The 22,154-nt window shown below is 40.7% G+C and overlaps 1 protein-coding gene across 1 annotated transcript in view; it reads left to right on the forward strand.

Moving 5' to 3' along the window:
* The window catches only part of trpm4a (transient receptor potential cation channel, subfamily M, member 4a), a 119,309-nt gene that overhangs the window by 23,414 nt on the left and 73,741 nt on the right, over positions 1–22,154 (forward strand). Inside the window, exons 4-5 of the mRNA XM_061973798.2 lie at positions 3,784–4,051; positions 15,422–15,602. Coding sequence (XP_061829782.1) covers positions 3,784–4,051; positions 15,422–15,602 — 449 coding nt within the window. The remainder of the gene's footprint in view (positions 1–3,783; positions 4,052–15,421; positions 15,603–22,154) is intronic.

The following is a 22,154-nucleotide window of genomic DNA, read 5'->3' on the forward strand; positions in this document are numbered from 1 at the left end:
ATTCAGCTGGGAATGACTAAAACAGTAAATAAACACAAGACATATATATACTCTATTAGCCACAACACAACCAGGCTTATATTTAATATGCCACAAATTAATCCCGCATAACAAACACCTCCCCCCTCCCGTCCATATAACCCGCCAATACAACTCAAACACCTGCACAACACACTCAATCCCACAGCCCAAAGTACCGTTCACCGCCCCAAAGTTCATACAGCACATATATTTCCCCAAAGTCCCCAAAGCTACGTACGTGACATGCACATAGCGGCACGCACGTACGGGCAAGCGATCAAATGTTTGGAAGCCGCAGCTGCATGCGTACTCACGGTACCGCGTCTGCGCATCCAACTCAAAGTCCTCCTGGTAAGAGTCTCTGTTGTCCCAGTTCTCCACAGGCCAATGGTAAAGCTTGACTGTCATCTTCCGGGAATGTAAACAATGAAACACCGGCTGTGTTTGTGTTGCTGCAGTCGGCCGCAATACACCGCTTCCCACCTACAGCTTTCTTCTTTGCTGTCTCCATTGTTCATTGAACAAATTGCAAAAGATTCACCTACACAGATGTCCAGAATACTGTGGAATTTTGCGATGAAAACAGACGACTTAATAGCTGGCCACCATGCTGTCCCAAAATGCCGTATTGGCATGTGTTGCAATGTTAAGATTTCATCATTGATATATAAACTATCAGACTGCGTGGTCGGTAGTAGTGGGTTTCAGTAGGCCTTTAAGGGCAGATTTTCATAAAACCTTCAGGAAGTGTCCAGAATGGGATAAGAAACAACTAACATTTGTAGAGATTTGGGGTCTGATCCGGATAACTTCCATTACCTTACGGTTACGCTACAACAATAGTTTTTTTGTTGGGTTGTTGATACTCTTACATTGTTGTTATTGTTAGATCCAGTAGTAATGTGTGTGCTTATTTACTTTATGTGATTTCTTCTGGGGGTTTTAATTTGTTTTCGAGTAAAAAAACAACAACCTCGTTGTCAAGGTGTGTTGGTAATAAAAATGCAGTGGCGTCGCGCCACACCACTATCAGTTCCCAGCGGGCACAAGACATTGTTGAAAACTTGTCGAATTCGGTCCTGACGTTGAACAACTCAAACATAACGTTGGAACAACATACTTTTTAACGACGTTTAATCAATGTCTGGTTCTGACCTTGATTTGACCTTTGAATTTTGGTCATTTTCCAACCAATATTTTACAGCACAAATACAACGTTGAAACAACACGCTTTTTGACCACGTTTACTCAATGTCAGGTTGCGACGTTGATTTGACCTTTGAAATTGTTCGTTTCCCAACCAACAACATGGATCCAACGTTAGACATCAACATTGTCTCAATTTTTGCAAATACAACAATTTTGCAACGTTGTTTCAAAGTCACTTTTTGAAGGACATGTATGTATAATCAACGCATACTTGCCAACCCTCTCGAATTTTCCGGGAGACTCCCGAAATTCAGCGCCGGGGACAAAATATTCTCCCGAAAATCTCCTGATTTTCAGCTGGAGCTGGAAGCCACGCCCCCTCCAGCTCCATGCGGACCTGAGTGAGGACAGCCTTTTTTCATGACGGGAGGACAACAGGGTGACAAGAACTAAATCATCCAGACTAGAGATAAATTGTATTATTATGTTTATCTTACCTAAAAATAAATATATTTATTAATTTAAAAAAAAAAAAAACTAAATACATTTTTACTATAATTTGCTAAAAACATCAAAATTAATTGTATTTTTATTTGTATTTTTTCGTGACTCCTTATTACATCCAGCCATAGAATTATACATTAAAATAAACATATTGGAAATAATTGATTTTAAATTATCATAATAATTCATTTAAAATGACCATATTTAATTATTAAAATAATTGCTTGTTTATCAACAACTTTAGCATTTTATTCATTACATTTTGAAACTCTCAGAAGCCAAGTTATGTTATATTCCTTAATATTTATTTATGCAAGTTTGAAGTATCAATTATCTAAACACAGTTTGTTTGCATATTTTCAGGATGTAGATATCTATATATATATATATATATATATATATATATATATATATGTATGAAATATTTGACTTGGTGAATTCTAGCTGTCAATATACTCCTCCCCTTTTAACCACGCCCCCAACCACGCCCCGCCCCACCCCCGACCACGCCCCCACCCCCCACCTCCCGATATCGGAGGTCTCAAGGTTGGCAAGTATAAATCAACGTTGTATCAATGTCTTGTGCCTCGGCTCTAAATATCAGTTAAGGTCCTCCTTATCTACGATTAATGGGTCTTGGCCCTGGAAAAAAAACATTTTGGTCGATACATTATTCACAAATACGTTGTTTGTTTGCCTAAAATCCTATTCTGGTTATTATCACGATCAGCAGATAAAAGGCAAAAATATTCAGTGATCTTGACAGATGTCATGTAAAAAGTACAGTATTGATAGCGGTATCGGTAGTGGTGGCCCTGCATTTACTTGGTATTAGATCGATACCAAAAGTTGCCTAATCGCCCACCCAAAGAAAAACTCAAAGATGTATGAAACACACCTTTTAGTTAATGAATGATCTTATCTGATAGGATTTAAACTTCATTAGCATTTTTACCTAATAATGCAGAGACAAGGATAGCAATTCACTGCAAAAACGGAAATCTAAGTAAAATGAAATATCTCAAATAAGGGTGATATTTGCTTATTTTCTGTCTGATAAGATCATTCTTCTCACTAAGCAGATTTCATGTTAGAGTGTTTTACTTGTTTTAAGTGTTTCGCTCCTAAATGATCTCAGTAAGATATTACAGCTTGTTGCTGAGATTTGATGACCTATATTGAATAAAACATGCTTGAAACTATTTTTGTCCAAATGTCATCAACACTCACAAGTATAAAACTACTTTTTTAAAGTAATAATTTCTTATTTCAAGTATGTAAAAAAAAAAAAATCATGACTTTGTCACAATTGTGTCTCATAATTAAAACAGATGACAGCCAAATTGCTGTTTTATTTTCAATGAAACAATAGAAAATAGGTACTCATATAGTAGTACAGTTGGCACAGTACAGTAAACTGACAGTTAATATTTAAACATTTGACATTTCAAACAATTTTGAACAGAAATAGTTCATGCATATTCAGAGAAATTCCTCAAAATTACAATGAAACATTTTTTGGCTGGGTTGTATATATGCGCACTAATTGACTGAAAGAGCACGCACTTGACGCGATGATGTCATGTTATCGATGGAAAAATGCATTTTTAGACAATATGATTTGCCTGAGCGGCTAGGAGACCCCGAGAGTAACAAGCGGTTGCCTTGTTGCCTTTCCATTAAGAACAATAAATTAGTTTTTAGTATAAGTTTGCTGGTTTCAAGAAATATAATGCCGGGCGCATATCATTATGTCAAGATAATGGCACTAGCATTTACTTCATTTAAGAATATTTTTCAACATATTGAGCAAAAAGGTCTCTTTTTTTTTTCTACCAAGAAAAGTGCACTTGTTATTAGTGAGAATATACTTATTTTAAGGTATTTTTGGGTTCATTGAAGTTAGCTAATTTTACTTGTTTTGGAAAGTCTTGACAAGCCAAATTTTCTTGTTCTATTAGCAGATAATTTTGCTTAGTTCAAATAAAATACCGGTAACCCTCATTTTTGTATATTTTTTTTCTTATTTTTGAACACTGACTTTTTGCAATGTGGAACAGAGACATTAAAAATTGTGGGATGACAATCTGTGTGTGTGTGTTTTGTCAGTGATGGAGAGCTGTGTCTTTGTGGCGGCGTGCGGGACTTGCATGACTCTTTCCCTGAGAAGACCGAGGAGAGAAAGAAGACAGAGGAGACAAAGGAGACTGAGGAGACAAAGGAGACTGAGGAGACAAAGGAGACTGAGGAGACTGAGGAGATAGAGGAGTCCTTGGAGGTGGTCCACCAGTGGGACAGTAGCAAGCACACCACAGAGTCTCCCACCGATGCCTTCGGAGAGCTGGAGTTTGCCGGCGCCAGTTGCAGGCACAGTTATGTGAGTCCTTAGCACACTCTCACACAAGCATGCGGCTCTGCAATCACATTTCAAAGAGCGGTGAAGCAGGATTTTTAAACCACGCCCACGTGGCGAGCCAAACCTTGACGCAGTAACTCGATCGGCCATTGTTTGCAAGCTGGTTCTCAAAGCATGTTTGCAGTGGCTGTTGTATGTGTCCACACCAGTGACGTGCGGTGAGGTTGATGGCTGGTGAGGCACTGACTTCATCACAGTCAGATTTACAAACATATGAACCCTAAAGAGTATCTTATTCACCATTTGATTGGCAGCAGTTAACGGGTTATGTTTAAAAGCTCATACCAGCATTCTTCCCTGCTTGGCACTCAGCATCAAGGCTTGGAATTGGGGGTTAAATCACCAAAAATGATTCCCGGGCGCGGCGCCGCTGCTGCCCACTGCTGCCCACTGCTCCCCTCACCTGAGCAAGGGGATGGGTCAAATGCAGAGGACAAATTTCACCACACCTAGTGTGTGTGTGACAATCATTGGTACTTTAACTTAACACATACAAACTGTAGCACACAAAAAAGCACATTTAATAAAAAATACGTTATTATGGTCTTACCAGTGACGTGCAGTCACTAGAGGCAGGTGAGGTAGGGCCTCACCTGCCACCATGGAAAGAAAAAAAATGTAAAAAAAAAAAAAAAAATTTAAATTGTTATATGTATCCAGTGATTATACTATAAAGTTATTTTCCATTTAACTTCACCAGTTTTAGATTATTTGTATTCAAAATCGCTGAATTTTCACATTTGCCGTTCAAATACTGAGAAGAGACGGTGCGGTGATCAGCAGCCAGTTGAGGCACGTCACTCAGTGCCTCAACATGGATTGCGGACTCGGCTAACTGCTGGCCTGCTGTGCAGTGAGACCGTATTGCTATATGAACTATATTATACATTTCCATAGTTTAGTTAGCTGAGGTATATAATGTACAGTGTATTTTGTCAACAACTATATGTGTGTAACGTATTTCTTGTGCTGAGCAATCATAAAACGGCTGCAAAAGACGCACTGGCTGAGGCTCGCCTCCTGCACCCCCGCCGTAGAATTGTTATATCAACTAAAGCCCACACTTAAACTTTCCACGTGCAAGATTGAATCTATTTAAAAAAGTTATTTCATAAGAAGTCAAAAAGTGCAAAAACAATAATGTTCGTGTTGGAGGAGTTGTGAATGACTGCAGGGCCACAACATTAGGTACACCTGCAGTCTGCAGGTGGACCTAATTCACAACTCCTCCAACACGAACATTATTGTTTTTGCACTTTTTGGCTTCTTATTAAATAACTTTTGTAACCTATTTTTATGGGCTTTCCTCTTTGTGATGTTAAGTTCCTGTTATGCGCTGTTATACAGTATATGCCTTGAGCTCTTATTTTGAAGGCGTTAAGAGCGGAATTTTGACACGTTGGAGTGGAGCGGAAGTTTTTGAAAGAAGGTAAATAAAGTGGTCCTCGTGTAAACTGGAGCCTCCGTGTTTGTTATTTTGTAGTTTCATACAGTATAGGCGACATTTATAAACCCTCGGTTACACTTTTTTAAATAGATTCAATCTTGCACGTGGAAAGTTGAAGTGAGGGCTTTAGTCATTAATCCAGCACAACAGCGGCGCATTTATAAGTAAAGGTAAGACCATAATAAAGTTTTTTTATTAAATGTGCTTTTTTGTGTGCTGCAGTTTGTATGTGTAAAGTTAAAGTTAAGTTAAAGTACCAATGATTGTCACACACACACTAGGTGTGGTGAAATTTGTCCTCTGCATTTGACCCATCCCCTTGATCACCCCCTGGGAGGTGAGGGGAGCAGTGGGCAGCAGCGGCGCCGCGCCCTGGAATAATTTTTGGTGATTTAACCCCCAATTCCAAGCCTTGATGCTGAGTGCCAAGCAGGGAAGAATGCTGGTATGAGCTTTTAAACATAACCCGTTAACTGCTGCCAATCAAATGGTGAATAAGATACTCTTTAGGGTTCATATGTTTGTAAATCTGACTGTGATGAAGTCTGTGCCTCACCAGCCATCAACCTCACCGCACGTCACTGCACTGGATACATATAACAATTTAATTACTATTTTTTCTTTTAACATTTTTTTTCTTTCCATGATGGCACGTGAGGCCCCGCCTCACCTGCCTCCCCTGACTGCACGTCACTGGTCCACACACTTATGCTTAGAGTGTCTACAGTATGGAAGCTTTCAAGGAAAGTTACCAAGTCAGCATTCTGTTGTTTGTAGTTTTACATTCGGGGATTAACATTTTATTCTGAAATGTACAGTCGTGGTCAAAAGTGTACATACACTTGTAAAGAACATCATGTCATGGCGGGACTGAGTTTCCAATAATTTCTACTACTCTTATTTTTTTGTAATAGAGTGATTGGAGCACATACTTGTTGGTCACAAAAAACATTCATGAAGTTTGGTTCTTTTAATGAATTTATTATGGGTCTACTGAAAATGTGAGCAAATGTGCTGGGTCAAAAGTATACATACAGCAATGTTAATATTTAGTTACATGTCCCTTGGCAAGTTTCACTGCAATAAGGCGCTTTTGGCGACCATCCAGAAGCTTCTGGTAAGCTTCTGGTGTGACGGTTTGTTCTCCCAGGATGCAAACGGACTATTCCGGACAAGGCATGCAGGTAAAAGCATGATTTAATCCTCAAAACTCAAAAAGGTACCAAAACGGAAGACAAGGCAAAAGCACAACGCGCTGCTCGCACTTGGAGTTAAAGTAAATACTTAGCATAGACTATGGACATAGAGACCTTATGAAACTGTGGCATGAAATAAACACGACTTACGTAGTCCATGCAGGCATCAGACAAACAATGACGCCTGACTGGCAAAGGCAGGCTTAAATAAAAACCCCGTTTCCATATGAGTTGGGAAATTGTGTTAGATGTAAATATAAACAGAATACAATTATTTGCAAATCCTTTTCAACCCATATTCAATTGAATGCACTACAAAGACAACATATTTGATGTTCAAACTCATAAACTTTTTTTTTTTTTGCAAATAATAATTAACTTAGAATTTCATGGCTGCAACACGTGCCAAAGTAGTTGAGAAAGAGCATGTTCATCACTGTGTTACATCACCTTTTCTTTTAACAACACTCAATAAAGGATTGGGAACTGAGGAAAGTAATTGTTGAAGCTTTGAAAGTGGAATTCTTTCCCATTCTTGTATTATGTAGAGCTTCAGTCGTTCAACAGTCCGGGGTCTCCGCTGTCGTATTTTACACTTCATAATGCGCCACACATTTTCAATGGGAGACAGGTCTGGACTGCAGGCGGACCAGGAAAGTACCCGCACTCTTTTTTTTACGAAGCCATGCTGTTGTAACACGTGCTGAATGTGGCTTGGCATTGTCTAGTTGAAATTAGCAGGGGCATTCATGAAAAAGATGGCGCTTAGATGGCAGCATATGTTGTTCTAAAACCTGTATGTACCTTTCAGCATTAATGGTGCCTTCACAGATGTGTAAGTTACCCATGCCTTGGGCACTAATGCACCCCCATACCATCACAGATGCTGGCTTTTCAACTTTGCGTCGATAACAGTCTGGATGGTTCGCTTCCCCTTTGGTCCGTATGACACGATGTCGAATATTTCCAAAAACAATTTGAAATGTGGACTCGTCAGACCACAGAACACTTTTCCACTTTGCATGAGTCCATCTTAGATGATCTCGGACCCAGAGAAGCCGGCGGCGTTTCTGGGTGTTGTTGATAAATGGCTTTCGCTTTGCATAGTAGAGCTTTAACTTGCACTTACAGATTATGCGACAAACTGTATTTAGTGACAGTGGTTTTCTGAAGTGTTCCTGAGCCCATGTGGTGATATCCTTTAGAGATTGATGTCGGTTTTTGATACAGTGCCGTCTGAGGGATCGAAGGTCACGGTCATTCAATGTTGGTTTCCGGCCATGCCGCTTACGTGGAGTGATTTCTCCAGATTCTCTGAACCTTTTTATGATATTATGGACCGTAGATGTTGAAATCCCGAAATTTCTTGCAATTGCACTTTGAGAAACGTTGTTCTTAAACTGTTTGATTATTTGCTCACGCAGTTGTGGACAAAGGGGTGTACCTCGCCCCATCCTTTCTTGTGAAAGACTGAGCATTTTTTGGGAAGCTGTTTTTATACCCAATCATGGCACCCACCTGTTCCCAATTAGCCTGCACACCTGTGGGATGTTCCAAATAAGTGTTTGATGAGCATTCCTCAACTTTATCAGTATTTATTGCCACCTTTCCCAACTTCTTTGTCACGTGTTGCTGGCATCAAATTCTAAAGTTAATGATTATTTGCAAAAAAAAAAAAAATGTTTATCAGTTTGAACATCAAATATGTTGTCTTTGTAGTGCATTCAACTGAATATGGGTTGAAAAGGATTTGCAAATCATTGTATTCTGTTTATATTTACATCTAACACAATTTCCCAACTCATACGGAAACGGGGTTTGTAATGTCTCTAGACAGAGGCAGGTGAAAATCATAAGTCGCTATGGTAACTAAAACAAACAAGGGTGCACAAAAACAGGAACTATTGGAGTCTAAAACTAACAGAACATAACAAAAACATGATCCGGACCTCGGATCATGACATCTGGTTTAATTGTTGACCACTCCTCTTGACAAAATTAGTGCAGTTCAGCTAAATTTGTTGGATTTCTGACATGGACTTGTTTCTTCAGCATTGTCCAGGACTTTGGGAAGGCCGTTCTATTGTTCCTGGGATTAAAGGCCTCACCTTTTCTCCTCCAAACATATTGCTGGGTATTGTGGCTCCATTTTTGTTTCATCTGACATCACATGGACAAAGATAAGACCTTCTGAAGGAAAGTTCTGTGGTCAGATGAAACAGAAATGTATCTGTTTGGCCACAATACCCAGCAATATGTTTGGAGGAGAAACGGGGAGGCCTTTAATCCCAGGAACACCACACCTACCGTCAAGCATGGTGGTGGTAGTATTACCCACACATGGTATTACACACACATAGCAATCCCACGCTGCCTTTCTGATAACCAATGGACAGTTGAGATAACGGTTCATGTGCGCTCAAATTAAAATGGGCATTGATCTAATTGTTGATTAATCACATCTCAGCTGCATTCTGGCGGTAGGCGGGGTACACCCTGGACAAGTCGCCAACACAGATAGACAGAGAACATTCACACATACAACCTATCCCCATGTGATTAATCAACAATTAGATCAATGCCCATTTTAATTTGAGCGCACATGAATCGTTATCTCAACTGTCAATTAATTATCAGAAAGGCAGCGTGGGATGCTATGTGTGTGTAATACTATGTGTGGGTAATACTACCACCACCATGCTTGACGGTAGGGATGGTGTTCCTGGGATTAAAGGCCTCACCTTTTCTCCTCCAAACATATTGCTGGGTATTGTGGCCAAACAGCTCCATTTTTGTTTCATCTGATCACATAACTTTCCTCCAGAAGGTCTTATCTTTGTCTATGTGATGTAAGATGAAACAAAAATGGAGCTGTTTGGCCACAATACCCAGCAATATGTTTAGAGGAGAAAAGGTGAGGCCTTTAATCCCAGGAACACCGTACCTACCGTCAAGCATGGTGGTTGTAGTATTATGCTCTGGGCCTGTTTTGCTATCAATGGAACTGGTGCTTTACAGAGAGTAAATGGGACAATGAAAAAGTACCTCCAAATTCTTCAGGACAACCTAAAATCATCAGCCCGGAGGTTGGGTCTTGGGCGCAGTTGGGTGTTCCAACAGGGCAATGACCCCAAACACACGTCAAAAGTGGTAAAGGAATGGCTAAATCAGGATAACAAATAAGGTTTTTAGAATGGCCTTCCCAAAGTCCTGACTTAAACATGTGGACAATGCTGAAGAAACAAGTCCATGTCAGAAAACCAACACATTTAGCTGAACTGCACCATTTTTTTTTAAAGAGGAGTGGTCAAAAATTCAAGCAGAAGCTTGTGGATGGCTACCAAAAGCGCCTTATTGCAGTGAAACTTGCCAAGGGACATTTGGGGTATGCCAAACTTTTGTGTGCAATTAATTTTATTTGATTCATTATTCAAGCACAGTGTTTTTATTTATTATATTCAAACACAGTGTTACTGTTCAAAATGTGTGGCCCAAAAAATTAAACATACTTGTCAAATAAAACTTCGGCCTCGTTTTTAATGAATACTTAGGCATACTACGCTACTGTATTTTTAATGTTGGTCATTAATGGTGGTACTTGGAGAGCCAGGTCTTTTCTGAGGCGGTACTTGGTGAAAACATTTTGAGAACCACCGTTGCAGAAGGCTGAAATTGTGCAAGTATAATAGGGGTGTAACCGGACGCCATTATCACATTTCAGTACTCACCTTGGGTTCAAGGTCATGGTCGGAGTCATTTTGGGTACACAAAGGGAACAAAATGAAAAACTGCTTTTCTTTTGTGTAAACAGCTTAAGGGCGTTTTACTTCTGCCACAAGGTTATGTAATTGTTGCTGTTGGTTTCACAGTTAGTTAAATAGTTAGAAGCATAAACTCAAAAAGTTATTGGCGGATTTTCATGAGACTTTCAGGAAATGTCCGAAATGGTTTACCTTACGTGGACGTTTCTGTGTGTTTGTGTGAATCTTGGGGGACCGTATGATTCGATTAGATTCTTGGGGGTTATGATTGAATTCAGAATCGATTCTCGATTCAAAACGCTACTCGTTTCAAAATCAATACTTTTTTAATAACATTGTCTTGGCATTGTCTTGCTGAAATAAGCAGGGGCGTCCATGGTAATGTTGCTTGGATGGCAACATATGTTGCTCCAAAACCTGTATGTACCTTTCAGCATTAATGGCGCCTTCACAGAGGTGTAAGTTACCCATGTCTTGGGCACTAATACACCCCCATACCATCACAGATGCTGGCTTTTCAACTTTGCACCTATAACAATCCGGATGTTTTTTTTCCTCTTTGTGGACACGACGTCCAGTTTCCAAAAACAATTTGAAATGTGGACTCGTCAGACCACAGAACACTTTTCCACTTTGTATCAGTCCATCTTAGATGAGCTCAGGCCCAGCGAAGCCGACGGCGTTTCTGGGTGTTGTTGATAAACGGTTTTCGCCTTGCATAGGAGAGTTTTAACTTGCACTTACAGATGTAGCGACCAACTGTTACTGACAGTGGGTTTCTGAAGTGTTTCTGAGCCCATGTGGTGATATCCTTTACACACTGATGTCGCTTGTTGATGCAGTACAGACTGAGGGATGGAAGGTCACGGGCTTAGCTGCTTACGTGCAGTGATTTCTCCAGATTCTCTGAACCCTTTGATGATATTACGGACCGTAGATGGTGAAATCCCTAAATTCCTTGCAATAGCTGGTTGAGAAAGGTTTTTCTTAAACTGTTCAACAATTTGCTCACGCATTTGTTGACAAAGTGGTGACCCTCGCCCCATCCTTGTTTGTGAATGACTGAGCATTTCATGGAATCTACTTTTATACCCAATCATGGCACCCACCTGTTCCCAATTTGCCTGTTCACCTGTGGGATGTTCCAAATAAGTGTTTGATGAGCATTCCTCAACTTTATCAGTATTTATTGCCACCTTTCCCAACTTCTTTGTCACGTGTTGCTGGCATCAAATTCTAAAGTTAATGATTATTTGCAAAAAAAAAAAAAAAAGTTTATCAGTTTGAACATCAAATATGTTGTCTTTGTAGCATATTCAACTGAATATGGGTTGAAAATGATTTGCAAATCATTGTATTCCGTTTATATTTACATCTAACACAATTTCCCAACTCATATGGAAACGGGGTTTGTAAAAGAAAACTGGTTTTGGTTAATAAAATTCTACCCAAACATTTAATAAAGTCAAATACAAATAAGGCAACCAGAGAAGTATCCAACACTTATCCTTTCTAAAGTAAATCTGTAGAACAGATATGATTTGCCTGAGTGGCTGCGATTTTTTGTTTTGGAATCGATTAAGAATCGTCATAAATAGAAATCGCAATTCAATCAGAATTTTTTTTTTGACACCCCTAATAGATTGCCCTTCTATATGGCCTAGTGCGGGGATTGGCAACCCGCGGCTCTAGAGCCTTTAGCGCCGCCCTAGTGGCTCTCTGGAGCTTTTTCAAAAATGTATAAAAAAATAGAAAAAGATGAGGGGAAAAAAATATATTTTTTGTGTTAATATGGTTTCTGTAGAAGGAAAAACATGATACAAACCTCCCTAATTGTTATAAAGCACACTGTTTGTATTAAACATGCTTCACTGATTCGAGTATTTGGCGAGCGCCGTTTTGTCCTACTAATTTTGGCGGTCCTTGAACTCACCGTAGTTTGCTTACTTATATAACTTTCTCCGACTTTCTAGGACGTGTTTTATGCCACTTCTTTTTCTGTCTCATTTTGTCCACCAAACTTTTAACGTTGTGCGTGAATGCACAAAGGTGAGTTTTGTTGATGTTATTGACTTGTGTGGAGTGCTAATCAGACATATTTGGTCACTGCATGACTACGAGCTAATCGATGCTAACATGCTATTTAGGCTAGCTATATGTACATATTGCATCATTATGCCTCATTTGTAGCTATATTTGAGCTCATTTAGTTTCCTTTAAGTCATATTAATTCAATTTATATCTCATGACACACTATCTGTATGTAATATGGCTTTTAATTTTTTGAGGCAGATTTGTTTTTGTATTTTTGGTCCAATATGGCTCTTTGAACATTTTGGGTTGCCGACCCCTGGCCTTGTGGTTAGAGTTTCCGCCCTGAGATGGGTAGGTTGTGAGTTCAAACCCCGGCCGAGTCATACCAAAGACTATAAAAACGGGACCCATTACCTCCCTGCTTGGCACTCAGCATCAAGGGTTGGAATTGGGGGTTAAATCACCAAAAATTATTCCCGGGCGCGGCCACCGCTGCTGCTAACTGCTCCCCTCACCTCCCAGGGGGTGATCAAGGGTGATGGGTCAAATGCAGAGAATAATTTCGCCACACCTAGTGTGTGTGTTACAATCATTGGTACTTTAACTTTAACGTTTATATTGCCTAGAAAAAAATGTCACCGAATATAGTTGTGTGCTGCATGTTCCGCAACATGGCAAAACACCACACAGGTTGGAGCATGACGTCATAGATATGCAGGAAATGATTGTCTCCATGGGCACACGCAAAAAACCTCATTTAAATAGGGCGGTGTGCACCACTTTGCACTTGCTATCAAGTGCTTTCTACTTCTACTGGGTAGAATAGGGAGTCTATTGATTACATAGGATACTGCTGCAACCGAGCTGCAGGCACGTGTATCATTTTAGTAGATCACCGGCAAGAGGGCCACTAATAGTACGTGCAATTTCATAATTTGCACGCGCTATTTAGTAGATCAGGCCCTAAGTGTGCGTTCACACTTTTTTTTATACATAAAGGTTGACATTAGAGATGTCCGATATTCCGATATTTTTTTTTTCTTAATTACCGATACTGATATCAACCGATACCGATATATACAGTCGTGGAATTAACACATTATTATGCCTCATTTTGTTGTGATGCCCCGCTGGATGCATTAAACAATGTAACAAGGTTTTCCAAAATAAATCAACTCAAGTTATGGAAACAAATGCCAACATGGCACTGCCATATTTATTATTGAAGTCACAAAGTGCATTATTTTTTTTTAACATGCCTCAAAACAGCAGCTTGGAATTTGGGACATGCTCTCCCTGAGAGAGCATGAGGAGGTTGAGGTGGGGGTAGGGGGTAGGGGATAGAGGGGGGGTGTATATTGTAGCATCCCGGAAGAGTTAGTGCTGCAAGGGCTTCTGGGTATTTGTTCTGTTGTGTTTATGTTGTGTTACGGTGCGGATGTTCTCCCGAAATGTCTTTGTCATTCTTGTTTGGTGTGGGTTCACAGTGTGGCGCATATTTGTAACAGTGTTAAAGTTGTTTATACGGCCACCCTCAGTGTGACCTGTATGGCTGTTGACCAAGTATGCTTGGAATTCACTTGTGTGTGTGAAAAGCCGTAGATATTATGTGACTGGGCCGGCACGCAAAGGCAGTGCCTTTTAAGGTTTATCGGCGCTCTGTACTTCTCCCTACGTCCGTGTACACAGCGGCGTTTTAAAAAGTCATATATTTTACTTATTGAAACCGATACTGATCATTTTGAAACCGATACCGATAATTTCCGATATTACATTTTAAAACATTTATCGGCCGATAATATTGGCAGTCCGATATTATCGGACATCTCTAGTCATACTTGCCAACCTTGAGACCTCCGATTTCGGGAGGTGGTGGGGGGGGGCGTGGTTAAGAGGGGAGGAATATATTCATATATATATATAAGAAATACTTGACTTTCAGTGAATTCTAGCTATATATATATATATATATATATATATATATATATATATATATATATATATATATATATATATATATATATATATATATATATATATATATATAAATAAGATAAATACTTGAATTTCAGTGTTCATTTATTTACACATATACACACACATAACACTCATCTACTCATTGTTGAGTTAAGGGTTGAATTGTCCATCCTTGTTCTATTCTCTGTCACTATTTTTCTAACCATGCTGAACACCCTCTCTGATGATGCATTCTGCTTCGTCTCCTTGTTGTGTGCACAGTTGTGCACTGCACTCTCTAAAAGCCGTAGATGTTATTGTCACATATGCATGTACAGTAGATGGCAGTATTGTCCTGTTTAGGAGTGTCACAACATTGCTGTTTACGGCAGATGAACTGCTTTACGGTAGACGAAAACGTGACTGCTGTTGTTGTGTGTTGTTACCGCGCTGGGAGGACGTTAATGAAACTGCCTAACAATAAACCCACAAAGGAAACCAAGAACTCGCCCTCCATCATTCTACAGTTATAATGTGATTGGGCAGGCACGCTGTTTATATTGTGGGAAAGCGGACGTGAAAACAGGCTGTCTACACGTCACTCAGGTCCGCATGAATTTCGGTAGATTTTCGGGAGAAAATTTGTCCCGGGAGGTTTTCGGGAGAGGCGCTGAATTTCGGGAGTCTCCCGGAAAATCCGGGAGGGTTGGCAAGTATGTCTCTAGTTGACATTTTAATTCCAAATGTCAAGTCCTGGCTTTTGATACCAATGCAAGGTCTTTACAGGGGCATAAAGTGATGGAAGAACTGTTTCACCATTGGTTGTCCAAAAAAAAAGACAAATGATGGATTATTGAGTACTGTAACACCGCACTGTTGTTTTCCACTTCCACCGTTGTTTTCGAAGATACCCAAATGATCATTTTGTCCTTTCTAGTTTCTGCGGCTATCATGTGACACGCCACCTCAAAAAATCTACACCCTGCTGACCACACACTGGCGATTGCCCTCACCCAATTTGGTGGTGTCAGTGGTGGGAGGCGAAGGACGTGAGACGATCAAAACATGGGTGAGAGATGTCCTGAGGAATGGGCTGGTTCGAGTTGCACAGAGTACAGGTAAGAGTCAGACAACATACATGGCCCCACCGCTTTTGTCAACATCAAATGTAAGACTCAGGATGCTCCCTTGTACGAAAAATAGGTACATTTATGTTGACATGTGTGGTTAACTTTATTATTAACACTTAGCAGTCAGCAAATAGTGTCTAGTTACACAGCATTCACACAACTGGACACATTTAAAAGGAATAGAAGCCTAACCGGAATAAAAATGCTTACCGTATTTTTCGGACTATACAACACGAACAGGGACGGATTCAAGTTGCACCAGTGGCCCAAAGATGCCAAAGTGGCAAGAAATTGGACGAAATTTGTTCAAAATACGAGGCTGTGGGGAAAGCCGACGAAATGGTCAGTCGTTTGTTCCGCACACTTTACCGACGAAAGCTATGCTACGACAGAGATGGCAAGAATGTGTGGATATCCCATACTTGCCAACCTTGAGACCTCCGATTTCGGGAGGTGGGGGGCCTGGTCGGGGGTGGGGCGGGGGCGTGGTTAAGAGGGGAGGAGTATATTTACAGCTAGAATTCACCAACTCGTGTATTTCATATATATATATATATATATATATATATTTATATATATATATATTAGAGATGCGCGGTTTGCGGACACAACCGCGGAGTCCGCGGATTATCCGCGGATCGGGCGGATGAAATTAAAAAAACTAAGATTTTATCCGCTCGCGGGTCGGGTCGGGCGGATTAATTTTTTTTTTTTTTTTTTTTTTTTTTTGCGGGTGGCAGTTAAACCAATTCGGAAATATATATACATAGTTAAATGTTGTTACCCACATACGAAAAACGAGCAGGCACCTGCTGCATATGCCACAACAGAAGAAAAAAAAAGAAAAGAGATGGACACTTTTACGGAGCGGAGAAGGGACGCCTCGCCGGGGTCCTGGACCGAGGCCCCTTCCCCCGAGAGGGCCCCACCGGGAGCCGTAGCTGAAGCGATCTGCGAGAAGGGCCCGACGCATGTCCAGGGTCACTACCGCGCCCACCGCACCGACACCCCGCCTCGTCCGCTTTCGCCGCGGCCGGCGTCACGCGCAGCAGGTAAGCAGCTTACCTGCCCGCCACCCCCGTGGCCGGGGGCTCGTAACATGGGTCACTCCGCGCGCTCCGCCCGCGCAGCTTACCTGCTTGCCACCCCTGTTGCCGGGGGCGCGTAACAGGGGTCACTCCGCGCGTAGTGCGCTCATGAAAGGGGTGGGGCTCACCCTGGTTGATATAGAGAGCAGGACGGTGGCCATGGAAGTTGGAACCCGCTAAGGAGTGTGTAACAACCCACCTGCCGAATCAACTAGCCCTGAAAATGGATGGCGCTGGAGCGTGGGCCCATATCTGGCCGTCGCCGGCAGAGAGACGCGCTTGGAGGTGCGCTCAGCGCGGCTCCCATATGATTGCGCACTGGTGTGCGTCTGGGTCGTGACAGCGTGGCACGCGAATGTCTGTGCATTGGATCAGTCTCCTTTCTTTAACAGGCAAAAGCTTTATAACCTCACCATACCTGCCAACTTTTAAATCAGAAAAACCTAGTAGCCAGGGTCCAAGGGCCGCAGGCCCCGGTAGGTCCAGGACAAAGTCCTGGTGGAGGGTTCAGGGCTTCGCCCCCCGACGCAAAATGACTATTAGCATTCAGACAGGTTAAAATGTTGCTAAAACCATCACTTTTCTATCAGTCACAGTGACTTTTCAAAACAAAAATATTACAGCAAAAATCATATGGGTTGATTGACATGTTTATTCTGTAAGCTAACTTCAATAGTTTGAAATTATTTTGACAGTTAATGCCAGTTATCCTGTCAACCTTTCACAAGACTTCAATTTGTTAATTGAAAGTATAAATAGTATAAACACTTTTTACAGTATGTCGTGCTGTGAAATACAGCCGACAGGATTGCGCATGCGGTGCAGGAGAACAAAGGACTTCTTTCATTTAAGGTTTGTGATAAACCATCAAACTCATTCGTTAAAAGGACTCTATAGTAATATAAAGCGAATTTTTCTGGACATTATCATGCAAGAAAAGTTTATTTTTGGGATCGCGATCACCGCGTAATGATTTTTAAAGGTTGCATTACATTATTAACTGTCCCATGTGATCAGCCAGTGCGATTGGAAGTCCATGCTCAATTATTGCCTCCGTAAATAAAACTTCGGCATTTATCACATCCAAAGAATCTGTTTGGGCGACGAAAAACGTTGAAAGTTTTCCACTTGTATCGCTAGCAACGGCATTAGACTTGTGTTTTTTTGTCCCAACGTGGTCTTTTACATCGCTAATTCCTCCGTGTCCGATCGAAAAATCTTGTCTGCACAAGGTGCAATTCGCGTAGTTTTCACCCTTTTTTAAAATTTTTGTATTAATATTAGATATATAACAACGGGCGGATGGTGGGCGGGTGAAGTTCTGATCAAACGTTACATCGGGTGGATGGCGGATGGTTGACGACTTTCTGACGCGGTTGCGGATGAAATAATTGCCTATCCGCGCATCTCTAATATATATGTATGAAATACTTGACTTTCAGTGAATTCTAGCTATATGTATATTTATTTATTTTATTATATATATAAATATATGAAATACATTTGGCAACAACATGCACTTTGAGAGTGCAGACAGCCCAATTTTCATCAATTAATATATTCTGTAGACATACCCTCATCCGCGCTCTTTTCCTGAAAGCTGATCCGTCCAGTTTTGGAGTTGATGTCAGCAGGCCAAGGAAGCTAGGGTCGATAGCTCGCTCGTCTGCGGGAACAAACTGCCGCCATTGCTTGCCGTGCTACCGAGGTACTTTGTCCCTGAATTGCTCACACACTCCGGCAGATTCAATGGGGGTCTGGCGGCAGATTTCTTTGACTTTATCGTTGGAAATGCATCTGCTTTGAGTGTCGCAGGATATCCACACATTCTTGCCATCTCTGTCGTAGCATAGCTTTCGTCGGTAAAGTGTGCGGAACAAACGTCCAATTTCTTGCCACTTTCGCATCTTTGGGCCACTGGTGCAACTTGAATCCGTCCCTGTTCGTGTTGTTACACCCTCCGACAACACACCGACGAGGCATGATGTCTCCAAGGTACGGAAACAGTTGAAAAAACGGAAAATAGCAGAGCTGATTTGACTCGGTGTTTGAGAAAATGGCGGATTGCTTCCCGATGTGACGTCATCGCTCCGAGAGCGAATATTAGAAAGGCATTTAATTCGCCAAAATTCACCCATTTAGAGTTCGGAAATCGGTTAAAAAAATATATGGTCTTTTTTCTGCAACATCAAGGTATATATTGACGCTTACATAGGTCTGGTGATAATGTTCCCCTTTAACGAGCTGTTTTATTCACAACGTTACAGCTACTCCAAGTGCTAACTGCTAGCCAAAAACACATACGCAGAATGTCGTAACATGAAGACCCGTACATAATCACAACATATAAAGCACAGAACAGCTCCATTTCAAAAAGAGTGGTAAAACAAAAGTAGTGAACAGAAGGAAAAAAATTTATAAATAAATACCGTAATAACGTCGGGCTAGCAGAAATGCACAAAGCCTTGTCTGTTTACAGTGGAAGTCTACTGCTTATTTAGCACCTGTAGTGATCAAACTCGTCCAAAAGATGGCGCCGTAGCACAATTAATAAAACACCTTTCCGAAGTCAAAGTAAAGTATACCGATTTATCGTCATAATCACATAATTTTTTTCAGGGTTCCGGTAACGTTCTGATCCAAATGATGATCCGATTAAATAAATGTCCATGTACAGGTGGCTTACTGTTCAGTGCAATATAAGCTTCAAAGTAAAAGCATGGAGCGGCGAAGTATTTAGCCAGGGGTTAGTTAGGTGTGGGAGCAGAGGTAAAGCACGGGTGGATGTGGCAGGCAAGGAGAACAAAGAGAACAAGGAAAAAAGTACGTTGGGTAATGAAGTAGGTGTGGCTCGTGGTTTGACGGCTTTTAGTAACGTTTGAAACTTCTTACAGTGTAAAACATGCTCACATCTATTAATGAGAATGATCTAGGATTGATAAAATGAGTAAACACTAGGCGTGTAATGATGGTTTTGTATGTGGTAAGGTTCATGGTTTTGGTGATACTGGTATGGCCACAGTGTGCACCTCTCATGTGGTCACATGTAGTCCAAGAAATGCTCAGGTACACTGCAAAAACTGAAATCTAAGTAAGATGAAATATCTCAAATAAGGGTGATATTTGCTTATTTTCTGTCTGTTTTACTTGTTTTAAGTGTTTTGGTCCTAAATGATCTCAGTAAGATATTACAGCTTGTTGCTGAGATTTGATGACCTATATTGAGTAAAACATGCTTGAAACTAGAATATCAAGTGTTGCAAAGCTGTGTCATCAACACTCACAAGTATAAAAGTACTTTTTCCAAAGTAATAATTTCTTATTTCAAGCATGAAATAAAAAAATCATGACTTTGACACAATTGTGTCTCATAATTAAAACAGATGACAGCCAAATGGACTATGCTGTTTTATTTTCAATGAAACAATAGAAAATAGGTACTCATATAGTAGTACAGTTGGCACAGTACAGTAAACTGACAGTTAATATTTAAACATTTAACATTTCAAACAATTTTGAACAGAAATAGTTCATGCACATTCAGATTAATTCTTCAAAATTACAATCTAAAAAAAAAATTGCGCACTAATTGACTGAAAGAGCACGCACTTGGCGCGATGATGTCATGTTATTGATGGAAAAATGCATTTTTAGACAACATGATTTGTCTGAGCGGCTAGGAGACCCCGAGAGTGACAAGCGGTTGCCTTGTTGCCTTTCCATTAAGAACAATAAATTAGTTTTTAGTATAAGTTTGCTGGTTTCAAGAAGTGTAATGCCGAGCGCATATCATTATGTCAAGATAATGGCACTAGCATTTACTTCATTTAAGAATATTTTTCAACATATTGAGAAAAAAGGTCTCATATTTGTTTTTTCTACCAAGAAAAGTGCACTTTTTTATTAGTGAGAATATACTTAGTTTAAGGTATTTTGGGGTTCATTGAGGTAAGCTAATTTTACTTGTTTTGGAAAGTCTTGACAAGCCAAATTTTCTTGTTCTATTGGCAGATAATTTTGCTTAGTTCAAGTAAAATACCCCTCATTTTTGTATTTTTTTTTTTTCTTTGTATTTGAACACTGCCTTTTTGCAGTGTAGTAGTACAGTTGGCACAGTACAGTAAACTGACTGTTAATATTTAAACATTTAACATGTGACATTTCATTCAGATACATTCTTCAAAATTACAATAAAAAAAATTGGGTCGGGGGCCGGGCTGTAAAAAAAAAAAAAAAAAAAAAAAAAAAAAAAAAAAAAAAAAAAAAAAAAAATATATATATATATATATATATATATATATATATATATATATATATATATATCAGTTACGTGCGGTGAGGTTGATGGCTGGTGAGGCACTGACTTCATCACAGTAAAATTTACAAACATATGAACCCTAAAGAGTATCTTATTCACCATTTGATTGGCAGCAGTTAACGGGTTATGTTTAAAAGCTCATACCAGCATTCTTCCCTGCTTGGCACTCAGCATCAAGGCTTGGAATTGGGGGTTAAAACACCAAAAATGATTCCCGGGCGCGTTTGGTGGTAGCGGGGGTGTATTTTGTAGCGATACTTGGTATCCATAACCAGCCAGGAGGCATGATTTATAATCGGGAATAGGAATGAACATTCACCAACTCAATATGTCAATATAGCAGCATAAGCTCGTTGGCTCTCTGTGATCACGGCACCGCTAAAAAGAGTTTGTCTGCATTGACAAAGCTACGAACAATGGGAGACCGGGGCTTTCTGCTCCGCCGCTCCCAGTCTGTGGAACGCTCTCCCTGACCACCTGAGGGCACCACAGACTGTGGATGCTTTTAAAAAAGGCTTAAAAACCCTTTTTTTTTTTTTAGATATATGCATACTAGTTTTAGCTATTTGGCTGTTCTAGTTTTTATTTGGTGTTCTGCTGACCTCGACTGCGGATGTTGTGGATCGGTGGAGGGAATACTTCGAAGACCTCCTCAATCCCACCAACACGTCTTCTTATGAGGAAGCAGTGCCTGGGGAGTCTGTGGTGGGCTCTCCTATTTCTGGGGCTGAGGTTGCTGAGGTAGTTAAAAAGCTCCTCGGTGGCAAGGCCCCAGGGTTAGATGAGATCCGCCCGGAGTTCCTTAAGGCTCTGGATGCTGTGGGGCTGTCTTGGTTGACAAGACTCTGCAGCATCGCGTGGACATCGAGGGCGGTACCTCTGGATTGGCAGACCGGGGTGGTGGTTCCTCTCTTTAAGAAGGGGAACCGGAGGGTGTGCTCTAACTATCGTGGGATCACACTCCTCAGCCTTCCCGGTAAGGTCTATTCAGGTGTACTGGAGAGGAGGCTACGCCGGATAGTCGAACCTCGGATTCAGGAGGAACAGTGTGGTTTTCGTCCTGGTCGTGGAACTGTGGACCAGCTCTATACTCTCGGCAGGGTCCTTGAGGGTGCATGGGAGTTTGCCCAACCA

Source organism: Nerophis lumbriciformis, linkage group LG22 (genome assembly GCF_033978685.3).
Source record: "Nerophis lumbriciformis linkage group LG22, RoL_Nlum_v2.1, whole genome shotgun sequence".
Classification (NCBI taxonomy): domain Eukaryota; kingdom Metazoa; phylum Chordata; class Actinopteri; order Syngnathiformes; family Syngnathidae; genus Nerophis; species Nerophis lumbriciformis.